This window comes from Somniosus microcephalus, unplaced genomic scaffold (assembly GCF_052327205.1).
Source record: "Somniosus microcephalus isolate GS21.2 unplaced genomic scaffold, FLI_Smic_1.0 unresolved_chr9, whole genome shotgun sequence".
NCBI lineage: Eukaryota > Metazoa > Chordata > Chondrichthyes > Squaliformes > Somniosidae > Somniosus > Somniosus microcephalus.
Window position 1 is genome coordinate 21396161 of NW_028225187.1, and position 22878 is coordinate 21419038.

General features: G+C 52.1%; 3 protein-coding genes across 5 annotated transcripts in view; all 3 read left to right on the forward strand.

Annotated features, from left to right (window-relative positions):
* The window catches only part of LOC147084902 (putative N-acetyltransferase 14), a 33128-nt gene extending 29976 nt beyond the window's left edge, over positions 1-3152 (forward strand). For both annotated transcript variants that reach the window (XM_085979613.1, XM_085979614.1), the window contains one exon: positions 1135-3152. In XM_085979613.1, the coding sequence (XP_085835739.1) occupies positions 1135-1665 (531 nt within the window). In that variant the 3' untranslated portion in view covers positions 1666-3152. The remainder of the gene's footprint in view (positions 1-1134) is intronic.
* Positions 1-22878, forward strand: part of LOC147084901 (cytohesin-2) — a 552369-nt gene that overhangs the window by 197067 nt on the left and 332424 nt on the right. The gene's annotated exons all lie outside the window — the stretch shown is intronic.
* LOC147084903 (uncharacterized) overlaps positions 9602-22878 on the forward strand; it is a 39200-nt gene continuing 25923 nt past the window's right edge. Inside the window, exons 1-2 of one of the 2 annotated variants that reach the window (XM_085979607.1) lie at positions 9603-9757; positions 14419-14560. The gene's annotated coding sequence lies outside the window, so the exon portion shown is untranslated. Of the gene's footprint in view, positions 9758-14418; positions 14561-22878 lie in introns of both variants that reach the window. The other variant, XM_085979609.1, reaches the window with a different exon arrangement.

Below are 22878 nucleotides of genomic sequence, written 5' to 3' on the forward strand. Positions count from 1 at the left end.
AGGGCTGGAGGAGGTTACAGAGATAGGGAGGGGGCGAGGGGCCATGGAGGGATTTGAACAGGAGGATGAGAATTGTAGGGGCTGGAGGAGGTTACAGAGATAGGGAGGGGGGAGGGGCCATGGAGGGATTTGAACAGGAGGATGAGAATTGTAGGGGCTGGAGGAGGTTACAGAGATAGGGAGGGGGCGAGGGCCATGGAGGGATTTGAACAGGAGGATGAGAATTGTAGGGGCTGGAGGAGGTTACAGAGATAGGGAGGGGGCGAGGGCCATGGAGGGATTTGAACAGGAGGATGAGAATTGTAGGGGCTGGAGGAGGTTACAGAGATAGGGAGGGGGCGAGGGCCATGGAGGGATTTGAACAGGAGGATGAAAATTGTAGGGGCTGGAGGAGGTTACAGAGATAGGGAGGGGGTCGAGGGCCATGGAGGGATTTGAACAGGAGGATTAGAATTGTAGGGCTGGAGGAGGTTACAGCGATAGGGAGGGGGGAGGGGCCATGGAGGGATTTGAACAGGAGGATGAGAATTGTAGGGGCTGGAGGAGGTTACAGAGATAGGGAGGGGGCGAGGGCCATGGAGGGATTTGAACAGGAGGATGAGAATTGTAGGGGCTGGAGGAGGTTACAGAGATAGGGAGGGGGCGAGGGCCATGGAGGGATTTGAACAGGAGGATGAGAATTGTAGGGGCTGGAGGAGGTTACAGAGATAGGGAGGGGGCGAGGGCCATGGAGGGATTTGAACAGGAGGATGAGAATTGTAGGGGCTGGAGGAGGTTACAGAGATAGGGAGGGGGTCGAGGGCCATGGAGGGATTTGAACAGGAGGATTAGAATTGTAGGGCTGGAGGAGGTTACAGCGATAGGGAGGGGGCGAGGGTCCATGGAGGGATTTGAACAGGAGGATGAGAATTGTAGGGGCTGGAGGAGGTTACAGAGATAGGGAGGGGGCGAGGGGCCATGGAGGGATTTGAACAGGAGGATGGGAGGTGTAAAATTGAGGCGTTGCCGGACCGGGAGCCAGTGTAGGTGAGTGAGCACAGAGAATATGCGCAGTGGTGTGTGTGTGTGTGTAGTTGGCGACCGCAGTTGGTCCTGTACGACTGACGGTGCCTCCTCTCTCTGCTCTCTCGACAGGACGGCTCCCGGGAGACGGAGAATCGGTTGGTCCTCTTCGCCATGACGCGGCCGGCCGCTCTGCTGCTGATGGCGGTGGCCAGCAGCGGTCTACGCTTTGCCCTCAGCTCCTTCGCCGCCGCCCTCCTGGCGCCCGTGGCCTGCGTGGCCGCCCTGCTGAAACTCGGCCTGCTCCTGCGACGGCAGAGGGGCTCCCGCGGCGGCGGGCCGGGTTGCCTCTGGGTGGCCGTGCACGACGGCGAGGATGTCTGCGGCTGCCTGGCCTTCGACCCCGGGCCGGCGGGGACGACGGTGGAGCTGCGCCGGCTGGCGGTCAGCCGCTGGCACCGGAGGTCGGGGGTCGCCGCCTTCCTGCTGGCCGCCTTCGAGGCCCGGGCGCGGACCCAGGGCTACCGGCGGGTGTGGCTGCGGGTCGAGGCGGTGAACCGGGCCGCCATCGCGCTGTTCGAGAAGCACGGCTACCGGCCAAGCACCGGCGGCGGGGGGCGGCTGTGCTACAGCCTGAATCTGGAGTATGCCAAGGATTTGTGACGGGCGGGCGGCGGGGAGGGCACGGGATTAGGCGAGGACGGGGGGGCTGTGACCGCCGGGAGGGCGGAGATCCCGCAAGGAACCGTCCCACTGGAAAACCCGCCTCGGGAGGACGGGAAATGTCCCCTGTCGGACCCGCATTGGCCTCTTGACAACCCCGAAGTGCTTCGTCTCCACCATCAGGGGCGCCACTCGAGCGGGAGGGCAGCGGGCGCCCTCTAATGGCCGCGACCCGGTACTGCAGCATTAAGCGCCATTGACGTTTTTTTGGGGCCAAGCTCGATTTTCTGCCCACGATATTTTTCCCCCCCTCCCGCCACTCCCGAAAGGAACTTTCTTTCGCCCCAGCCTACCGGGGAGGAACCATTGATTGGCTCGTCCGGGAGTGACACTGAGAGACGGTCTGCCGGTGCCGAGGTGGAGGGAACGATCCCTTCGGCACGCGAGGCTTTGCGAGCGGCGCGCGGGCGGCCGAGATGTCTGATGGCGCAGCATAAGCTGGGAGGTGAAGGGACAGCAGGCTGCGGGCGAGAAGGGACAACCCTGGGCTGTCTTGACTGAACGCAGAGGAGCTCAGTCTGAATCTGGGGAGGTGTGGCGTGTTGGTCATTTTTATATCACTGACCTAGGAAACAATAGGAGGCCATTCAGCCCCCTCGAGCCTGTTCCACCATTCAATTCGATTGCGGCTGACCTGTATCTTCAACATAGCAACATAGAAACATAGAAGACAGGAGCAGGAGTAGGCCATTCGGCCCCTCGAGCCTGCTCCACCATTCAATGAGATCATGGCTGATCATCCAAATTCTGTACCCTGTCCCTGCTTTCTCCCCATATCCCTTGATCCCTTTAACCTCAAGAAATATATCCAACTCCTTCTTGAACATATTTAATGAATTGGCCTCCACCGCCTTCTGTGGTAGAGAATTCCACAGGTTCACCACTCTCTGGGTGAAGAAATTCCCCCTCATCTCAGTCCTAAATGGTTTACCCTTTATCCTTAGACTGTGACCCCTGGTTCTGGACTCCCCGGCCATCGGGAACATCCATCCTGCATCTAGTCTGTCCAGTCCTGTTAGAATTTGATAAGTTTCAATGAGATCCCCCTCTCATTCTTCTAAACTCCAGCGAGTATAAGCCCAATCGACCCAATCTCTCCTCATACGTCATTCCTGCCATCCCAGGTATCAGTCTGCTGAATCTTCGCTGCACTCCCTCCATGGCAAGAACTGCATGAATACTTGAAGGGGAAAAACTTAAAGGGCTGTGGGGAACGAGCGAGAGGGAGTGGGACTAATTGGAGAGCTCGACCAAAGAGCCGGCACAGGCACGATGGGCCGAATGGCCTCTTCCTGTGATACTAAATGGTTCCCTTCAATTTGAACTGCGATGTTTAATCAGAAAACAATATGACGATTTAATTTAGTTCTGTATTACCCTTGTTGCAAGCACTGCTTTTTTTTGGGAGTAAATTGCGATGTACAACATTGGCGTCTTTATTTTATTGGAGTACAGTTTATTAGCGCAATGCAACGCCGGTGTCATAGGAACACTGACACTCAACGGTATTACCATCGCTGAATCCCCCACCATCAACATCCTGGGGGTCACCATTGACCAGAAACTTAACTGGACCAGCCACATAAATACTGTGGCAACAAGAGCAGGTCAGAGGCTGGGTATTCCGCAGCGAGTGTCTCACCTCCTGACTCCCCAAAGCCTTTCCACCATCTACAAGGCACAAGTCAGGAGTGTGATGGAATACTCTCCACATGCCTGGATGAGTGCAGCTCCAACAACACTCAAGAAGCTCGACACCATTCAGGACAAAGCAGCCCCGCTTGATCGGCACCCCATCCACCACCTTAAACATTCACTCCCTCCACCACCGGCGTACTGTGGCTGCAGTGTGTACCATCTACAAGATGCACTGCAGCAACTCGCCAAGGCTTCTTCGGCAGCACCTCCCAAACCCGCGACCTCTTCCACCTAGAAGGACGAGGGCAGCAGGTGCGTGGGAACACCACCACCTCCAAGTTCCCCTCCGAGTCACACACACACACCATCCTGACTTGGAAATATATCGGCCGTTCCTTCATCGTCGCTGGGTCAAAATCCTGGGACTCCCTAACAGCACTGTGGGAGCACTGCAATGGGGAAAGAGTTAACCGGACATCACTGGTGGTTTCACTCAATGGTGTAATAAAGACAATAATCTCAGTAGTGAGCTTTTTCTAAGTTGCTGAACTGGCAGTTGAGATAACCTAGCCGGACGTGGAACCATAAGAGGCCTAAGAGGATGTAAGTTCTGCTCTGGCAGAAAAGTAAAACAATGAGTTGGAAGTAAAGAGGCTGAGAGAGGCAGGAAAGGAGGACAATGAGTCAGATGTACAATGTTGCTGAGACCCCATCTGGCATAAACAAAGGTCATAGGTGCAACACCAGCGTGGGGGATAACGGACATATACTTTAACGGTAATGGAGGCGGTACTTTAATGTAACGCGGCATAGGCAACCAATCAGTGAAGATGCATCTATATATATAAAGCGGCTCTTCTGTCTGTCTGTCCCGATGTCTGTCTGTCTGTCTGTTCTCTATACGTTTGAAAGTTACAGAGCGTACCGACGCGCGCGTCGCCTCAAAAGAAAGCTTGCGATTCCGGACCGGTCATAGGCGTATTTACATTTCGGCCGCACAAAAATCCCGCCCGCGGTATCCGAAAAACGTTCAGCCTTCCGCTCATTAGCATCTCATTAGCGACCGTGTGACATCGAGGTCGACCAATCGGACGGCGGGTTCCTTCCTACAGTTGCGTGTCGAGTGACTCGACGATTGACCAATCCTACGCTTCGGTGACCTGACCGGTCGACCAATCGGTGCGTGTGTGGGCGGGCCTTATCCTTCTGAACCGAGGTGAGTGGCCGCCATCTTGATTTTTCACGATTTTTTCCCCACACTTTCAGTGTGTTAGGGAAGTAAGGTAAATATTTGAATTATGTGTTAGGGAATTAATTAACAATTTATTTGAGTTTTATATTGTGTTTAGCAACCACCCCCTCCTCCTCACCCTCGCGCAGGGGAGACTCGGGGCCTGAAGCTCAAAAAATTTCTCTCTCTCTCTCTCTTTCTTCCCTCTCTCTCTCTCTCCTTCTCCTCTTCCCTCTCTCTCCTTCTCCTCTTCCCTCTCTCTCCTTCTCCTCTTCCCTCTCTGTCTCTCTCTACTTCCCCCTCTCAGGTTTCACGGTGTCGCGGACGGAGCGCGGGCGGGCCGCCCAAAGTTTCCCGCTCGCTAACGGCCGCCAAGCCGCCCTTGCCTGCTCCCCGCGGGCCGCCTCGCGCCGCCCGCACTGACTGCGCATGCGCCGCCCGCACTGACCGCGCATGCGCCGCCCGCACTGACCGCGCATGCGCCGCCCGCCCGCAGCGGCCGTCCATCAGCCGCGCGATACGCGGGGGACCTCAGCTCCGGTCCGTCCCGGCCTCAGAACCCGACCGCGCCTTAAGCACTAGGCCCCGCACGGCCGCTATCGCAACGGCACCGGACCTCAGGTGCTAGGCAGGGGGAGGGGCCGGAGAGAGGGACAGAGGGGAGCGGGGGAGGGGAGGGGTGGGGCGAGGGGAGGGGAGGGAGGGAGACAGGGGAGGGGAGGAAGGGAGAGGAGGGGAGGGGAGGGAGAGGAGGGGAGGGAGAGAGGAGAGGGGAGGGAGGGATAGGACAGGGAGAGGACATGACAGGGAGAGGGGGGACACACAGGGGCAGGGAGGCCAAGCGCCCCAAAATTGCCCTCGCAACGCGGGGCTCCCCAGCTAGTAGAATCATAGAAGATAGGAGCAGGAGTCGGCCATTCGGCCCCTCGAGCCTGTTCCGCCATTTAATGAGATCATGGCTGATCATCCAAATTCAGTACCCTGTCCCTGCTTTCTCCCCATACCCCTTGATCCCTTTAGCCTTAAGAAATATATCCAACTCCTTGAATATATTTAATGAATTGGCCTCAACTGCCTTCTGTGGTAGAGAATTCCACAGGTTCACCACTCTCTGGGTGAAGAAATTCCTCCTCATCTCTGTCCTAAATGGCTTACCCCTTATCCTTAGACTGTGACCCCTGGTTCTGGACTCCCCGGCCATCGGGAACATCCTTCCTGCATCTAGTCTGTCTAGTCCTGTTAGAATTTTATAAGTTTCAATGGGATCCCCTCTCATTCTTCTAAACTCCAGCGAGTATAATCCCAATCGACCCAATCTCTCCTCATTAGTCATCCCTGCCATCCCAGGTATCAGTCTGGTGAATCTTCGCTGCACTCCCTCCATCGCAAGAACATCTTCAGATAAGGCAACCAAAACTGCACACAATACTCAAGGTGTGGTCTCACCAAGGCCCTGTACAACTGCAGCAAGACATCCTTGTTCCTGTACTCGAATCCTCTCGCTACGAAGGCCAACATACCATTTGCCTTCTTAACCGCCTGCTGCACCTGCATGCTTACCTTCAGCGACTGGTGCACAAGGACACCCAGGTTTCGTTGCACTTCCCCTTTTCACAATCTATTGCCATTCAGATAATAATCTGCCTTCCTGTTTTTGCCACCAAAGTGGATAACCTCGCATTTATCTGCATTATACTGCATCTGCCATGCATCTGCCCAATCACCCAACCTGTCCAAATCATACTGGAGTTTCTCGGCATCCTCCTCACAGCACACACGCCCACCCAGCTTTGTGTCATCTGCAAACTTGGAGATATTACATCTAGTTCCCTCGTCTAGATCATTAATATATATTGTGAATAGCTGGGGTCCTAGCGCCGATCTCTGCGGTACCCCACTAGTCACTGCCTGCCACTCGGAAAAAGACCTGTTTATTCCAACTCTTTGCTTCCTGTCTGCCAACCAGTTCTCTATCCAAGTCAGTACCTTGCCCCCAATCCCATGTGCCTTAACTTTACACGCTAATCTCTTATGCGGGACCTTATCGAAAGCCTTCTGAAAGTCCAAATACACCACATCCACTGGTTCTCCCTTATCTATTCTACCAGTTACATCCTCAAAAAATTCCAGTAGATTATACAAGCACGATTTACCTTTTGTAAATCCATGTGGGCCAAGGTCCAATCAGATGGCAGGAATGAATTTTGACGTGTGTGTTGCAATGTATAAAAATGTAGCGTTTGCTGTACCAAGTTGGAAAAGTCTGGCTAAAGACAGAGCAGAGTATCTCCCCACCGGTGCAATAAAGACAACTTGACCATCGATCTAAAACCTTGGCCCAGAAATTCGGGTCTCCACGGGTCATGCATGGGGTACTCACCCGTAAGCCCAATGGAAGTGCCGGTTTCCTGCATGCACTGCGCACGCGCGGTAAACCGGCATTTCCGTTCCCCCTGAAAGAAGGGGTTCAGAGGTGGAACGCGTGCGCCGGAGAGGCAGCGCGTGCGCATCGAACTTACCTTTTCTTTGCAGGTTTTCCCGGGAAGGTAAGTCTCCAGAAGGTAAGACATTTAAAAAGCAGTCGTAAGGCCTGCTTTTAACAAGGTAAGTGTTGAATTAATTAAAATTAAAACAGTTTTTCCACAGGTTTATTATTTTTAAATACTTTAAATAAAGGTAAGTTTATTTTTAGCCCTGTTAGAAACTGTAATTTACTTTTTCAAAAATTTTAATTATTGTTTAAAATCGTTATTTCATGTAATTTATAGTTTATTTAAAAAATGTGATGTTTTTAAAAAATGTATTTGAAGATTTAGTGATGTTTTGGGGCTTATAGTATTTATAGGTTTGACAGCCCTTCCTGTCAAACTTATGAATGAAGCATTCCCTGCTCCGATTGGCTCTCCACGGCCCACGTGATCCCAGGGGACGCTTCGAACTAACTGCGCCCCTGGGATACTCAAGCACTGCGCGCCGGCAGTTGGAGGAGGCCCAGGATCGGAATCCCACGCGGGCCCACAGCTCAACGGCCAGCGCGCTAGGTAAGTGCAGGTCGGGGGGCTTGCACCCGCGGGAAGCCCTCCGACCCGAATTTCTGGGCCCTTGTGTCGAGTGTTGGTTTAAACCTTCACCCCACGGAGACTGCAGCGGTTCAAGAAGGCGGCTCACCACCACCTTCTCGAGGGCAACTAGGGATGGGCAATAAATGCTGGGCCTCGCCAGCGACGCCCACATCCCGTGAACGAATACAAAAAAGAAATGCAGGTTTATTCTTTACTGCATTGGAGTGTCGTCCCAGATGAATTGCTCAGGTTGTGGTGTTGGGCTTGAAGCCACAAGGCTCCGAGGTGCTGATGGGCAAGACACCCAACATTTATACAACACCTTTAACGTGTTAAATCACTCCCAAGGCATGTAACAGAGGCAAAAAGAAAAGGACACTGAGCCAGTTGAAGAGATATTAGGACAGGGGACGTTCAGCTTGGTCAAAGAGGTCGGTTTTAAGGAGCGTGTTAAAGGAGGAGAGAGAGGCGGAGAGGTTTAGGGAGGGAATTCCAGAGCTCAGGGCCCCAGGCAGCTGAAGGCACGGCCGCCAATGGTGGAGCGATGGAAATCGGGGATGGACAAGAGGTCGGAATTGGAGGAGTGCAGAGATCCCGGAGGGTTGTAAGGCTGGAGGAGGTTACAGAGATAGGGAGGGGGCGAGGGCCATGGAGGGATTTGAACAGGAGGATGAGAATTGTAGGGCTGGAGGAGGTTACAGAGATAGGGAGGGGGGCGAGGGCCATGGAGGGATTTGAACAGGAGGATGAGAATTGTAGGGCTGGAGGAGGTTACAGAGATAGGGAGGGGGGCGAGGGCCATGGAGGGATTTAAACAGGAGGATGAGAATTGTAGGGGCTGGAGGAGGTTAGAGATAGGGAGGGGGCGAGGGGCCATGGAGGGATTTGAACAGGAGGATGAGAATTGTAGGGGCTGGAGGAGGTTCCAGAGATAGGGAGGGGGCGAGGGCCATGGAGGGATTTGAACAGGAGGGTGAGAATTGTAGGGGCTGGAGGAGGTTACAGAGATAGGGAGGGGGCGAGGGGCCATGGAGGGATTTGAACAGGAGGATGAGAATTGTAGGGGCTGGAGGAGGTTACAGAGGGAGGGGGCGAGGGGCCATGGAGGGATTTGAACAGGAGGATGAGAATTGTAGGGGCTTGAAGATATGTCGTAAGAGGGCCAATATTGGAGGAGGGCGAAGGTGTATCGAGGGTTTGAGGTTCCCCCACCACACCGTGTACCCAGGGCTTACATCCGATTGTTGACATTTGGTTGCCTATCTCTACGCTCCTTCGGCGTACGGCTTTGCTGGGGGGTGCCAGAACCCAGCGACGGCTCGGCTCATCCTCAGGAGAGGGAAGGTAGGCAACTGGATGAGGAGACATTGGCCATTTTCTGTTTTTGGCCCTCTTTATAGTACGGTCAGGGGTCAGAGGTTAGTTTTCATTGGTCCTCCCCCGAAAAACACCTTTACCTTGATCCTTTCGCCAGAAGACGAGGAAAAGTCCAACTGCAAAGTATTTGCTTCAACACTGGGGCCTGAGATGATGTAAAAAAATAAAGTTGAAGCCTTAATTAGAGGGTTTATTAAAAGAACCAATGGGATGGCGGCTTATAAACGAGCTTGTCTGCGCCTCAATATGAAAGGCGGCCTGTGATTGGAGAAAGTCCGCTCACTAATAGCGCCAATGGAAGTGGGCGGGCACAACAGGCGACCAATCGAAGTCGACTGCTGGGTGTACGCAGCCATTCAGAACGGTCGGCCTCGGCAGACCAATCAGCGGGCGGGCGGGCCCGGGACGTTGGACCAATCGGAAAGCGGGCGCGCCGTGGGGGGGCGTGGGACCAATCGGAGCCGGCTGCTGGCGGTGAGCGCAAGCGGGCCAATCAGAACGGGTGGCCGCGGCTGACCAATCAGCGGGCGGGACGGCAGGGGCGTTGGAGCAATCGGAGAGCGGCCGGGCGGGCGGGCGACGTCGTGCGTGCCTTTTAGCGTACTTTGCGTCAGGGCGGCGACGCAGCCTGGTGGGGTCGAGCGGCGGCGGTTGGCTTTCAAATTCGAACCGAACGGGCGAGCGGCGCCAGGCGACCCGCCAAGACTGGTTGCCCTGGAGACGGGTGAGTGCGGCCCCTTTGACTGCCATGTTAGCTATGGGATGGCCGGCTCGGCCCTCTTAAAGGGGCAGGCCACCGTCACCCCCTCCCTCTGCCTCAACGTCATAAACAAGTGGCCTCATTTTCTTTTCAGCCCCTCCACTTGCAAAGAATTACAATTACTGCCACAATCCTTCATGTTCATTCATTCCCCCCCCCTGATTGTTGGCCAAGTGGCCAAGGTCACGAGAAAACGGTTCACCGGGGTAGGGGGCGGCCGCCCATGGCCATTTTGGCCAACTGCCCGACGACGGCCCATTGGCATCTCTCGGCTCAAGTCGGCATCCCGCAGACGTTACGGTTGTCAATTGCGGGTGGCCAGGGCTGTCAGGAAGAGGCCACGGCCGTGAGAATCTGGTTGACCGGGACGTTTCCAAGGAGACCAACCCCAGCTTCTCCACATCACTGAAGTCCCTCATCCCTGGTACCATTCTGGTCAATCTCCCCCTTAACCTTCTCTGCTCCAAGGAGAACAACCCCAGCTTCTCTAGTCTCTCCACATCACTGAAGTCCCTCATCCCTGGTACCATTCTGGTCAATCTCCCCTTAACCTTCTCTGCTCCAAGGCGAACAATCCCAGCTTCTCCAGTCTCTCCCCATCACTGAAGTCCCTCATCCCTGGTACCATTCTGGTCAATCTCCCCCTTAACCTTCTCTGCTCTAAGGAGAACAACCCCAGCTTCTCCAGTCTCTCCACATCACTGAAGTCCCTCATCCCTGGTCCCATTCTGGTCGATCTCCCCTTAACCTTCTCTGCTCTAAGGAGAACAATCCCAGCTTCTCCAGTCTCTCCACATCACTGAAGTCCCTCATCCCCGGTACCATTCTGGTCAATCTACCCTTAACCTTCTCTGCTCTAAGGAGAACAATCCCAGCTTCTCCAGTCTCTCCACATCACTGAAGGCCCTCATCCCTGGTACCATTCTGGTCAATCTCCCCTTAATCTTCTCTGCTCTAAGGAAAACAACCCCAGCTTCTCCAGTCTCTCCACATCACTGAAGTCCCTCATCCCCAGTACCATTCTGGTCAATCTCCCCTTAACCTTCTCTGCTCTAAGGAGAACAACCTCAGCTTCTCCAGTCTCTCCACATCACTGAAGTCACTCATCCCTGGTACCATTCTGGTCAATCTCCCCCTTAACCTTCTCTGCTCTAAGGAGAACAATCCCAGCTTCTCCAGTCTCTCCACATCACTGAAGTCCCTCATCCCTGGTCCCATTCTGGTCAATCTCCCCCTTAACCTTCTCTGCTCTAAGGAGAACAATCCCAGCTTCTCCAGTCTCTCCACATCACTGAAGTCCCTCATCCCCAATACCATTCTGGTCAATCTCCCCTTAACCTTCTCTGCTCTAAGGAGAACAACCTCAGCTTCTCCAGTCTCTCCACATCACTGAAGTCACTCATCCCTGGTACCATTCTGGTCAATCTCCCCCTTAACCTTCTCTGCTCTAAGGAGAACAATCCCAGCTTCTCCAGTCTCTCCACATCACTGAAGTCCCTCATCCCTGGTCCCATTCTGGTCAATCTCCCCCTTAACCTTCTCTGCTCTAAGGAGAACAATCCCAGCTTCTCCAGTCTCTCCACATCACTGAAGTCACTCATCCCTGAAACCATTCTGGTCAATCTCCTCTTAACCTTCTCTGCTCTAAGGAGAACAACCCCAGCTTCTCCAGTCTCTCCACATCACTGAAGACCCTCATCCCTGGTACCATTCTGGTCAATCTCCCCCTTAACCTTCTCTGCTCTAAGGAGAACAACCCCAGCTTCTCCAGTCTCTCCACATCACTGAAGTCCCTCATCCCTGGGACCATTCTGGTCAATCTCCCCTTAACCTTCTCTGCTCTAAGGAGAACAACCCCAGCTTCTCCAGTCTCTCCACATCACTGAAGTCCCTCATCCCTGGTACCATTCTGGTCAATCTCCCCCTTAACCTTCTCTGCTCTAAGGAGAACAACCCCAGCTTCTCCAGTCTCTCCACATCACTAAAGTCCCTCATCCCTGGTACCATTCTGGTCAATCACCCCTTAACCTTCTCTGCTCTAAGGAGAACAATCCCAGCTTCTCCAGTCTCTCCACATCACTGAAGTCCCTCATCCCTGGAACCATTCTAGTAAATCTCCTCTGCACCCTCTCTAAACCATGGCATCCTTCCTAAAGTGCGGTGCCCAGAATTGGACACAGTTGAGGCCGGACCAGTGTTTTAAACAGGTTCATCATAACTTCTTTGCTTTTATACTCAATGCTTCTATTCATGAAGCCCAGGATCCCGTATGCTTTTTTAACCGCTTTCTCAACCTGCCCTGCCACCTTCAACGATTTGTGCACACATACCCCCAGGTCTCTCTGTTCATGCACCCCCTTCAGGGTTGTATCCTTTAGTTTATATTGCCTCTCTTCGCTCTTCCTACCAGAACGTACCACTTTGCACTTTTCTGCGTTAAACGTCATCTGCCACGTGTCCAATTGAATATTGAGAAGACTGAAGCCATTGTTTTTGGTGTCCGCCACAAACTCCGTTCCCGAGCCACTGACTCCATCCCTCTCCCTAACGTGTCTGAGGCTGAACCGCACTGTTCGCAACCTTGGTGTCATATTTGACCCTGAAATGAGATTCCGACCACATATCCGCAGCATAAGAACATAAGCAATAGGAGCAGGAGTCGGCCATTTGGCCCCTCGAGCCATTCAATAAGATCATGGCTGATCATCGACCTCAACTCCACCTTTCCGCACTATCCCCATATCCCTTAATTCCCCCAAATTTATCGACCTCTGTCTTAAATATACTCAACAACTGAGCCTCCACAGCTCTCTGAGGTAGAGAAACATAGAAACTCGGAGCAGGAGTAGGCCATTCGGCCCTTCGAGCCTGCTCCGCCATTCAACGAGATTATGGCTGATCATCCAAACCCTAGCACCCGGTCCCTCCACCGACAGCCATCCCACCCAAGCCCTATCCCCGTAACCCCGCATATTTAATCCCCCCTAACACTAAGGGCCAATTTTTATCATGGCCAATCAACCTAACCCGCACATTTTTGGACTGTGGGAGGAAACCGGAGCACCCGGAGGAAACCCACGCAAACACGGGGAGAATGTGCAAACTCCACACAGACAGTCACCCGAGGCCGGATTTGAACCCGGGTCCCTGGCGCTGTGAGGCAACAGTGCTAACCACTATGCCACCGTGAATCCAAAGATTCGCCACCCTCTGAGTGAATAAATTCCTCCTCATTTCAGTCTTAAATGGCCGACCCCTTATTCTGTGACGTTCGATAAGGTCCCGCATAAGAGATTAGCGTGTAAAGTTAAGGCACATGGGATTGGGAGTAAGGTATTGACTTGGATAGAGAACTGGTTGGCAGACAGGAAGCAAAGAGTTGGAATAAACGGGTCTTTTTCCGAGTGGCAGGCAGTGACTAGTGTGGTACCGCAGGGATCGGTGCTAGGACCCCAGCTATTCACATTATATATTAATGATCTAGACGAGGGAACTAGATGTAATATCTCCAAGTTTGCAGACGACACAAAGCTGGGTGGGCGTGTGTGCTGTGAGGAGGATGCCGAGAAACTCCAGTACGATTTGGACAGGTTGGGTGATTGGGCAGATGCAGTATAATGTGGATAAATGCGAGGTTATCCACTTTGGTGGCAAAAACAGGAAGGCAGATTATTATCGGAACGGCAATAGATTGGGAGAAGGGGAAGTGCAACGAGACCTGGGTGTCCTTGTGCACCAGTCGCTGAAGGTAAGCATGCAGGTGCAGCAGGCGGTTAAGAAGGCAAATGGTATGTTGGCCTTCGTAGCGAGAGGGTTCGAGTACAGGAACAAGGATGTCTTGCTGCAGTTGTACAGGGCCTTGGTGAGACCACATCTTGAGTATTGTGTGCAGTTTTGGTCGCCTTATCTGAGGAAGGATGTTCTTGCCATGGAGGGAGTGCAGCGAAGATTCACCAGACTGATACCTGGGATGGCAGGAATGACGTATGAGGAGAGATTGGGTCGATTGGGCTTATACTCACTGGAGTTTAGAAGAATGAGAGGGGATCTCATTGAAACTTATAAAATTCTAACAGGACTAGACAGACTAGATGCAGGAAGGATGTTCCCGATGGCGGGGGAGTCCAGAACCAGGGGTCACAGTCTAAGGATAAGGGGTAAGCCATTTAGGACAGAGATGAGGAGGAATTTCTTCACCCAGAGACTGGTGAACCTGTGGAATTCTCTACCACAGAAGGCAGTAGAGGCCAATTCATTAAATATATTCAAGAAGGAGTTGGATATATTTCTTAAGGCTAAAGGGATCAAGGGATATGGGGAGAAAGCAGGGACTGGGTACTGAATTTGGATGATCAGCCATGATCGCATTGAATGGTGGAGCAGGCTCGAGGGGCCGAATGGCCTACTCCTGCTCCTATCTTCTATGTTTCTATGAATAAATTCCTCCTCATTTCAGTCTGCAATGGCCGACCCCTCATTCTGTGACTGTGACCCTGTGTTCTAGATTCCCCAGGCAGGGGAATCATTTTTCCCAACATTATCCTTGCCAAGCCCCTTAAGAATTCTACACGTTTCAATGAGATCACCTCTCATTCTGCTAAACTCTACTCAATCTCTCCTCATAGGGCAATCCCCTCATCCCAGGAACCAGTCTGGTGAACCTTCGCTGCACTCGCTCTAAGGCAAGTATATCCTTCCTTCGGTAAAGAGACCAGAACTGTCCACAGTACTCCAGGCGTGGCCTCACCGACGCCCTGTATAATTGCAGTAAGACTTATTTATTCTTATACTCAAATTCCTTTGTAACAAAGGCCAACATACCATTTGCTTTCCTAATTACTTGCTGTACCTGCGTGTTAACTTTCAGTGATTCGTGTACAAGGACACTCTGAACACCAACATTTCCCAATCTCTCACCATTTAAAAAATACTCTGCTTTTCTATTTTTCCGACCAAAGTGGATAACTTCACATTTCTCCGCATTGTATTCCATGTGCCGTGTTCTTGCTCACTCAGTCAACCCGTCTATATCTCTCTGTAGCCTCTTTGCGCCCTCCTCATAGCTCACTTTCCCACCTAACTTTGTATCGTCAGCAAACTTGGATACGATACACTCAGTCCCTTCAAGGTGGTAGCGAAAAAGCGGGGAATTCACCAGCCTGACATCAGTAGTGGGGAAAATGCTAGCGTCCATTATAAAAGATGTAATAGCAGAGCACTTGGAAAACAGTGACAGGATCGGACAAAGTCAACATGGATTTACAAAAGGTAAATCATGCTTGACTAATCTACTGGAATGTTTTGAGGATGTAACTGGTAAAATAGATAAGGGAGAACCAGTGGATGTGGTGTATTTGGACTTTCAGAAGCCTTTCGATAAGGTCCGACATAAGAGATTAGCGTGCAAAATTAAGGCACATGGGATTGGGGGCAAGGTATTGACTTGGATAGAGAACTGGTTGGCGGACAGAAAGCAAAGAGTTGGAATAAACGGGTCGTTTTCCGAGTGGCAGGCAGTGACTAGTGGGGTACCGCAAGGATCGGTCCTAGGACCCCAGCTGTTCACAATATATATTAATGATCTGGACGAGGGAATTGAATGTAATACCTCCAAATTTTCAGACGACACAAAGCTGGGTGGGAGGGTATGCTGTGAGGAGGATGTCGGGAAACTCCAGTACGATTTGGACAGGTTGGGTGATTGGGCAGAAACATGGCAAATGCACTATAATGTGGATAAATGTGAGGTTATCCACTTTGGTGGCAAAAACAGGAAGGCAGATTATTATTTGAATGGCAATAGATTGGGAGAAGGGGAAGTGCAAAGAGACCTGGGTGTTCTTGTGCACCAGTCGCTGAAGGTAAGCATGCAGGTGCAGCAGGCGGTTAAGAAGGCAAATGGTATGTTGGCCTTTGTAGCGAGAGGGTTCGAGTACAGGAACAAGGATGTCTTCCTACAGTTGTACAGGGCCTTGGTGAGATCACACCTTGAGTATTGTGTGCAGTTTTGGTCACCTTACCTGAGGAAGGATGTTCTTGCCATGGAAGGAGTGCAGCGAAGATTCACCAGGCTGATACCTGGGATGGCAGGAATGACGTATGAGGAGAGATTGCGTCGATTGGGCTTATACTCACTGGAGTTTAGAAGATTGAGAGGGGATCTCATCGAAACCTATAAAATTCTGTCAGGCCTGGACAGACTAGATGCAGGAAGGATGTTTCTGATGGCCGGGGAGTCCAGAACCAGAGGTCACAGTCTAAGGATAAGGGGTAAGCCATTTAGGACAGAAATGAGGAGGAATTTCTTCACCCAGAGAGTGGTGAACCTGTGGAATTCTCTGCCACAGAGGGCGGTGGAGGCCAGTTCATTAAATATATTCAAGAAAGAGTTGGATATATTTCTTAAGGCTAAAGGGATCAAGGGATATGGGGAGAAGGCAGGGACAGGGTACTGAATTTGGATGATCAGCCATGATCGCATTGAATGGCGGAGCAGGCTCGAGGGGCCGAATGGCCCACTCCTGCTACTATCTTCTATGTTTCATCTAGGTCATTGAGATAGATTGTAAATAGCTGAGGCCCTAAGCACCGATCCTTGCGGTACCCCGCTAGTTACAGCCTGCCAACCTGAAAAAATCCCGTTTATTCCTACTCTCGTGTTTTCTGTCCATTAACCAATCCTCAATCCATGCTAATATATTACCCCCGACCCCACAAGCCCTAATTTTGTGTAATAACCTCTTGTGTGGCATCCTGTTGAATGCTTTTTGAAAATCCAAATACACCACATCCACTGGTTCCCCCTTATCCATCCTACTAGTTACATCTTAATAAATTTGTCAAACATGATTTCCCTTTCATAAATCCATGTTGACTCTGCCTAAACATATAAACATAGAAGATAGGAGCAGGAGTCGGCCATTCGGCCCCTCGAGCCTGCTCCGCCATTCAATGAGATCATGGCTGATCATCCAAATTCAGTACCCGGTCCCTGCCTTCTCGCCATATCCCTTGATCCCTTTAGCCTTAAGAAATATATCCAACTCCTTCTTGAATATATTTAATGAATTGGCCTCAACTGCCTTCTGTGGTACAGAATTCCACAGGTTCACCACTCTCTGGGTGAAGAAATTCCTCCTCATCTCTGTCCTAAATGGCTTACCCCTTATCCTTAGACTGTGACCCCTGGTTCCGGACTCCCCGACCATTGGGAACATCCTTCCTGCATCTAGTCTGTCTAGTCCTGTTAGAATTTTATAAGTTTCAATGAGATCCCCTCTCATTCTTCTAAACTCCAGCGAGTACAAGCCCAATCGACCCAATCTCTCCTCATATGTCATTCCTGCCATCCCAGGTATCAGTCTGGTGAATCTTCGCTGCACTCCCTCCATGGCAAGAACATCCTTCCTCAGATAAGGTGACCAAAACTGCACACAATACTCAAGGTGTGGTCTCACCAAGGCCCTGTACAACTGCAGCAAGACATCCTTGTTCTTGTACTCAAATCCTCTCGCTACGAAGGCCAACATACCATTTGCCTTCTTAACCGCCTGCTGCACCTGCATGCTTACCTTCAGCGACTGGTGCACGAGGACACCCAGGTCTCGTTGCACTTCCCCTTCTCCCAATCTATTGCCGTTCAGATAATAATCTGCCTTCCTGTTTTTGCCACCAAAGTGGATAACCTCGCATTTATCCACGTTATATTGCATCTGCCATGCTTCTGCCCAATCACCCAACTTGTCCAAATCATCCTGGAGTTTCTCGGCATCCTCCTCACAGCACACACGCCCACCCAGCTTTGTGTCGTCTGCAAACTTGCATATTATGATTTTCTAAGTGCTCTGTTACCAGGTCCATATTAACAGATTCTAGCGTTTAGCCTACTACTGCCTGCAACTAACAGCGCCTATATCCACCTCAGTAACATAAGACCATAAGATGTAGGAGCAGGAGTCGGCCATTCGGCCCCTCGAGCCTGCTCCGCCATTCAATAAGATCATGGCTGATCTGATCTTGACCTCAATTCCACTTTCCTGCCCGCTCCCCATAACCCTTGACTCCCCTAAAGCTCAAAAATCTGTCTGTCTCCACCTTGAATATATTGAGCGACTCCGCCTCCACAGCTCTGTGGGGTAGAGAATTCCACAGAGTCACCACCCTCTCAGAGAAGAAATTCCTCCTCATTTCCGATTTAAAAGGGCGACCCATTATTCTGAAACTATGCCCCCTAGTTCTAGATTCCCCCACGAGGGGGAAACATCCTCTCTGCATCTACTCTGTCGAGCCCCCTTAGAATCTTACATGTTTCAATAAGATCACCTCTCATTCTTCTAAACTCCAATGAGTATAGGCCCAACCTGCTCAACCTTTCTTCATAAGTCAACCCCTTCATCTCCGGAATCAACCTTGTGAATCGTCTCTGAACTGCCTCCAATGCAAGTATATCCTTCCTTAAATAAGGAGACCAAAACTGTGCTCAGTACTCAAGGTGTGGTCTCGCCAATACCCTGTACAGTTGTAGCAGGACTTCCCTACTTTTATACTCCATCCCCCTTGCAATAAAGGCCAACATTCCATTTGCCTTCTTCATGTCCAGCATTTATTGCCCATCCCTAGTTACCCTTCAGAAGGATGTTCTTGCCATGGAGGGAGTGCAGCGAAGATTCACCAGACTGATACCTGGGATGGCAGGAGTGACGTATGAAGAGAGATTGGGTCTCGCCCCCTCCCTATCTCTATAACCTCCTCCAGCCCCTACAATTCTCATCCTCCTGTTCAAATTCCTCCATGGCCCTCGCCCCCTCCCTATCTCTGTAACCTCCTCCAGCCCCTACAATTCTCATCCTCCTGTTCAAATCCCACCATGGCCCTCACCCCCTCCCTATCTCTGTAACCTCCTCCAGCCCTACAATTCTCATCCTCCTGTTCAAATCCCTCCATGGCCCTCACCCCCCGCCCTATCTCTGTAACCTCCTCCAGTCCCTACAATTCTCATCCTCCTGTTCAAATCCCTCCATGGCCCTCGCCCCCTCCCTATCTCTGTAACCTACTCCAGCCCCTACAATTCTCATCCTCCTGTTCAAATCCCTCCCTGGCCCTCGCCCCCTCCCTATCTCTATAACTTCCTCCAGCCCCTACAATTCTCATCCTCCTGTTCAAATTCCTCCATGGCCCTCGCCCCCTCCCTATCTCTATAACTTCCTCCAGCCCCTACAATTCTCATCCTCCTGTTCAAATTCCTCCATGGCCCTCGCCCCCTCCCTATCTCTGCAACCTCCTCCAGCTCCTACAATTCTCATCCTCCTGTTCAAATCCCACCATGGCCCCTCGCACCCTCCCTATCTCTGTAACCTCCTCCAGCCCTACAATTCTCATCCTCCTGTTCAAATCCCTCCATGGCCCCTCACCCCCTCCCTATCTCTGTAACCTCCTCCAGCCCCTACAATTCTCATCCTCCTGTTCAAATTCCTCCATGGCCCTCGCCCCCTCCCTATCTCTGTAACCTCCTCCAGCCCCTACAATTCTCATCCTCCTGTTCAAATCCCTCCATGGCCCCTCGCCCCCTCCCTATCTCTGCAACCTCCTCCAGCCCCTACAATTCTCATCCTCCTGTTCAAATCCCTCCATGGCCCTCGCCCCCTCCCTATCTCTGTAACCTCCTCCAGCCCTACAATTCTCACACTCCTGTTCAAATTCCTCCATGGCCCTCGCCCCCTCCCTATCTCTGTAACCTCCTCCAGCCCCTACAATTCTCATCCTCCTGTTCAAATCCCTCCATGGCCCTCGCCCCCTCCCTATCTCTGTAACCTACTCCAGCCCCTACAATTCTCATCCTCCTGTTCAAATCCCTCCATGGCCCTCGCCCCCTCCCTATCTCTGTAACCTACTCCAGCCCCTACAATTCTCATCCTCCTGTTCAAATCCCTCCATGGCCCTCGCCCCCTCCCTATCTCTGTAACCTCCTCCAGCCCCTACAATTCTCATCCTCCTGTTCAAATCCCACCATGGCCCTCACCCCCTCCCTATCTCTGTAACCTCCTCCAGCCCCTACAATTCTCATCCTCCTGTTCAAATCCCTCCATGGCCCTCGCCCCCTCCCTATCCCTGTAACCTCCTCCAGCCTCTACAATTCTCATCCTCCTGTTCAAATCCCTCCATGGCCCTCGCCCCCCTCCCTATCTCTGTAACCTCCTCCAGCCCTACAATTCTCATCCTCCTGTTCAAATCCCTCCATGGCCCTCACCCCCTCCCAATCTCTGTAACCTCCTCCAGCCCCTACAATTCTCATCCTCCTGTTCAAATCCCTCCATGCCCCTCGCTCCTCCCTATCTCTGTAACCTCCTCCAGCCCCTACAATTCTCATCCTCCTGTTCAAATCCCTCCATGGCCCCTCGCCCCCTCCCTATCTCTGTAACCTCCTCCAGCCCCTACAATTCTCATCCTGCTGTTCCAATCCCTCCATGGCCCTCGCCCACTCCCTATCTCTGCAATCTCCGCCAGCCGTACCACCCTCCGAGATCTCTGCGCTCCTCCAATTCTGGCCTCTTGCGCATCCCCGATTTTTTGATGGGACAGTGTAGAGGGAGCTTTACTCTGTATCTAACCCCGTGCTGTACCTGCCCTGAGAGTGTTTGATGGGACAGCGTAGAGGGAGCTTTACTCTGTATCTAACCCGTGCTGTACCTGCCCTGGGAGAGTTTGATGGGACAGTGTAGAGGGAGCTTTACTCTGTATCTAACCCCGTGCTGTACCTGCCCTGGGAGTGTTTGATGGGACAGTGTAGAGGGAGCTTTACTCTGTATCTAACCTGTGCTGTACCTGCCCTGGGAGTGTTTGATGGGACAGTGTAGAGGGAGCTTTACTCTGTATCTAACCCGTGCTGTACCTGCCCTGGGAGTGTTTGATGGGACAGTGTTGAGGGAGCTTTACTCTGTATCTAACCCGTGCTGTACCTGCCCTGTGAGTGTTTGATGGGACAGTGTAGAGGGAGCTTTACTCTGTATCTAACCCCGTGCTGTACCTGCCCTGGTAGTGTTTGATGGGACAGTGTAGAGGGAGCTTTACTCTGTATCTAACCCGTGCTGCACCTGCCCTGGGAGTGTTTGATGGGACAGTGTAGAGGGAGATTTACTCTGTATCTAACCCCGTGCTGTACCTGCCCTGGGAGTGTTTGATGGGGACAGTGTAGAGAGAGCTTTACTCTGTATCTAACCCGTGCTGTACCTGCCCTGGGAGTGTATGATGGGACAGTGTAGAGGGAGCTTTACTCTGTATCTAACCCGTGCTGTACCTGCCCTGGGAGTGTTTGATGGGACAGTGTAGAGGGAGCTTTACTCTGTATCTAACCCCGTGCTGTACCTGCCCTGGGAGTGTTTGATGGGACAGTGTAGAGGGAGCTTTACTCTGTATCTAACCCCGTGCTGTACCTGCCCTGGGAGTGTTTGATGGGACAGTGTAGAGGGAGCTTTACTCTGTATCTAACCCCGTGCTAGACCTGCCCTGAGAGTGTTTGATGGGACAGTGTAGAGGGAGCTTTACTCTGTATCTAACCCGTGCTGTACCTGGCCTGGGAGTGTTTGACGGGACAGTGTAGAGGGAGCTTTACTCTGTATCTAACCCGTGCTGTACCTGCCCTGGGTGTGTTTGATGGGACAGTGTAGAGGGAGCTTTACTCTGTATCTAAGCCGTGCTGTACCTGCCCTGGGAGTGTTTGATGGGACAGTGTAGAGGGAGCTTTACTCTGTATCTGACCCCATGCTGTACCTGCCCTGGGAGTGTTTGATGGGACAGTGTAGAGGGAGCTTTACTCTGTATCTAACCCCGTGCTCTACCTGCCCTGGGAGTGTTTGATGGGACAGTGCAGAGGGAGCTTTACTCTGTATCAAACCCCGTGCTGTACCTGCCCTGGGAGTGTTTGATGGGACAGTGTAGAGGGAGCTTTCCTCTGTACCTAACCCCGTGCTGTAACTGCCCTGGGAGTGTTTGATGGGGACAGTGTAGAGGGAGCTTTACTCTGTATCTAACCCGTGCTGTACCTGCCCTGGGAGTGTTTGATGGGACAGTGTAGAGGGAGTTTTACTCTGTATCTAACCCGTGCTGTACCTGCCCTGGGAGTGTTTGATGGGACAGTGTAGAGGGAGCTTTACTCTGTATCTAACCCGTGCTGTACCTGCCCTGGGAGTGTTTGATGGGTCAGTTTAGAGGGAGTTTTACTCTGTATCTAACCCGTGCTGTACCTGCCCTGGGAGTGTTTGATGGGACAGTGGAGAGGAAGCTTTACTCTGTATCTAACCCATGCTGTACCTGCCCTGGGAGTGTTTGATCTGACAGTGTAGAGGGAGCTTTACTCTGTATCTAACCCTGTGCTGTACCTGCCCTGGGAGTGTGTGATTGGGACAGTGTAGAGGCATCTTTACTCTGTATCTAACCCCGTGCTGTATCTGCCCTGGGAGTGTTTGATGGGACAGTGTAGAGGGAGCTTTACTCTGTATCTAACCCCGTGCTGTACCTGCCCTGGGAGTGTTTGATGGGACAGTGTAGAGGGAGCTTTACTCTGTGTCTAACCCGTGCTGTACCTGCCCTGGGAGTGTTTGATGGGACAGTGTAGAGGGAGCTTTACTCTGTATGTCACCCCGTGCTGTACCTGCCCTGGGAGTGTTTGATGGGACAGTGTAGAGGGAGCTTTACTCTGTATCTAACCCCGTGATGTACCTGCCCTGGGGGTGTTTGATGGGGCTGTGTAGAGGGAGCTTTACTCTGTATCTAACCCGTGCTGTACCTGCCCTGGGAGTGTTTCATGGGACAGTGTAGAGGGAGCTTTAATCTGTATCTAACCCTGTGCTGTACCTGTCCTGGGAGTGTTTGATGGGACAGTGTAGAGGGAGCTTTACTCTGTATCTAACCCCGTGCTGTACCTGCCCTGGGAGTATGTGATGGGACAGTGTAGAGGGAGCTTTACTCTGTATCTAACCCCGTGCTGTACTTACCCTGGGAGTGTTTGATGGGACAGTGTAGAGGGAGCTTTACTCTGTATCTAACCCGCGCTGTACCTGCCCTGGGAGTGTTTGATGGGACAGTGTAGA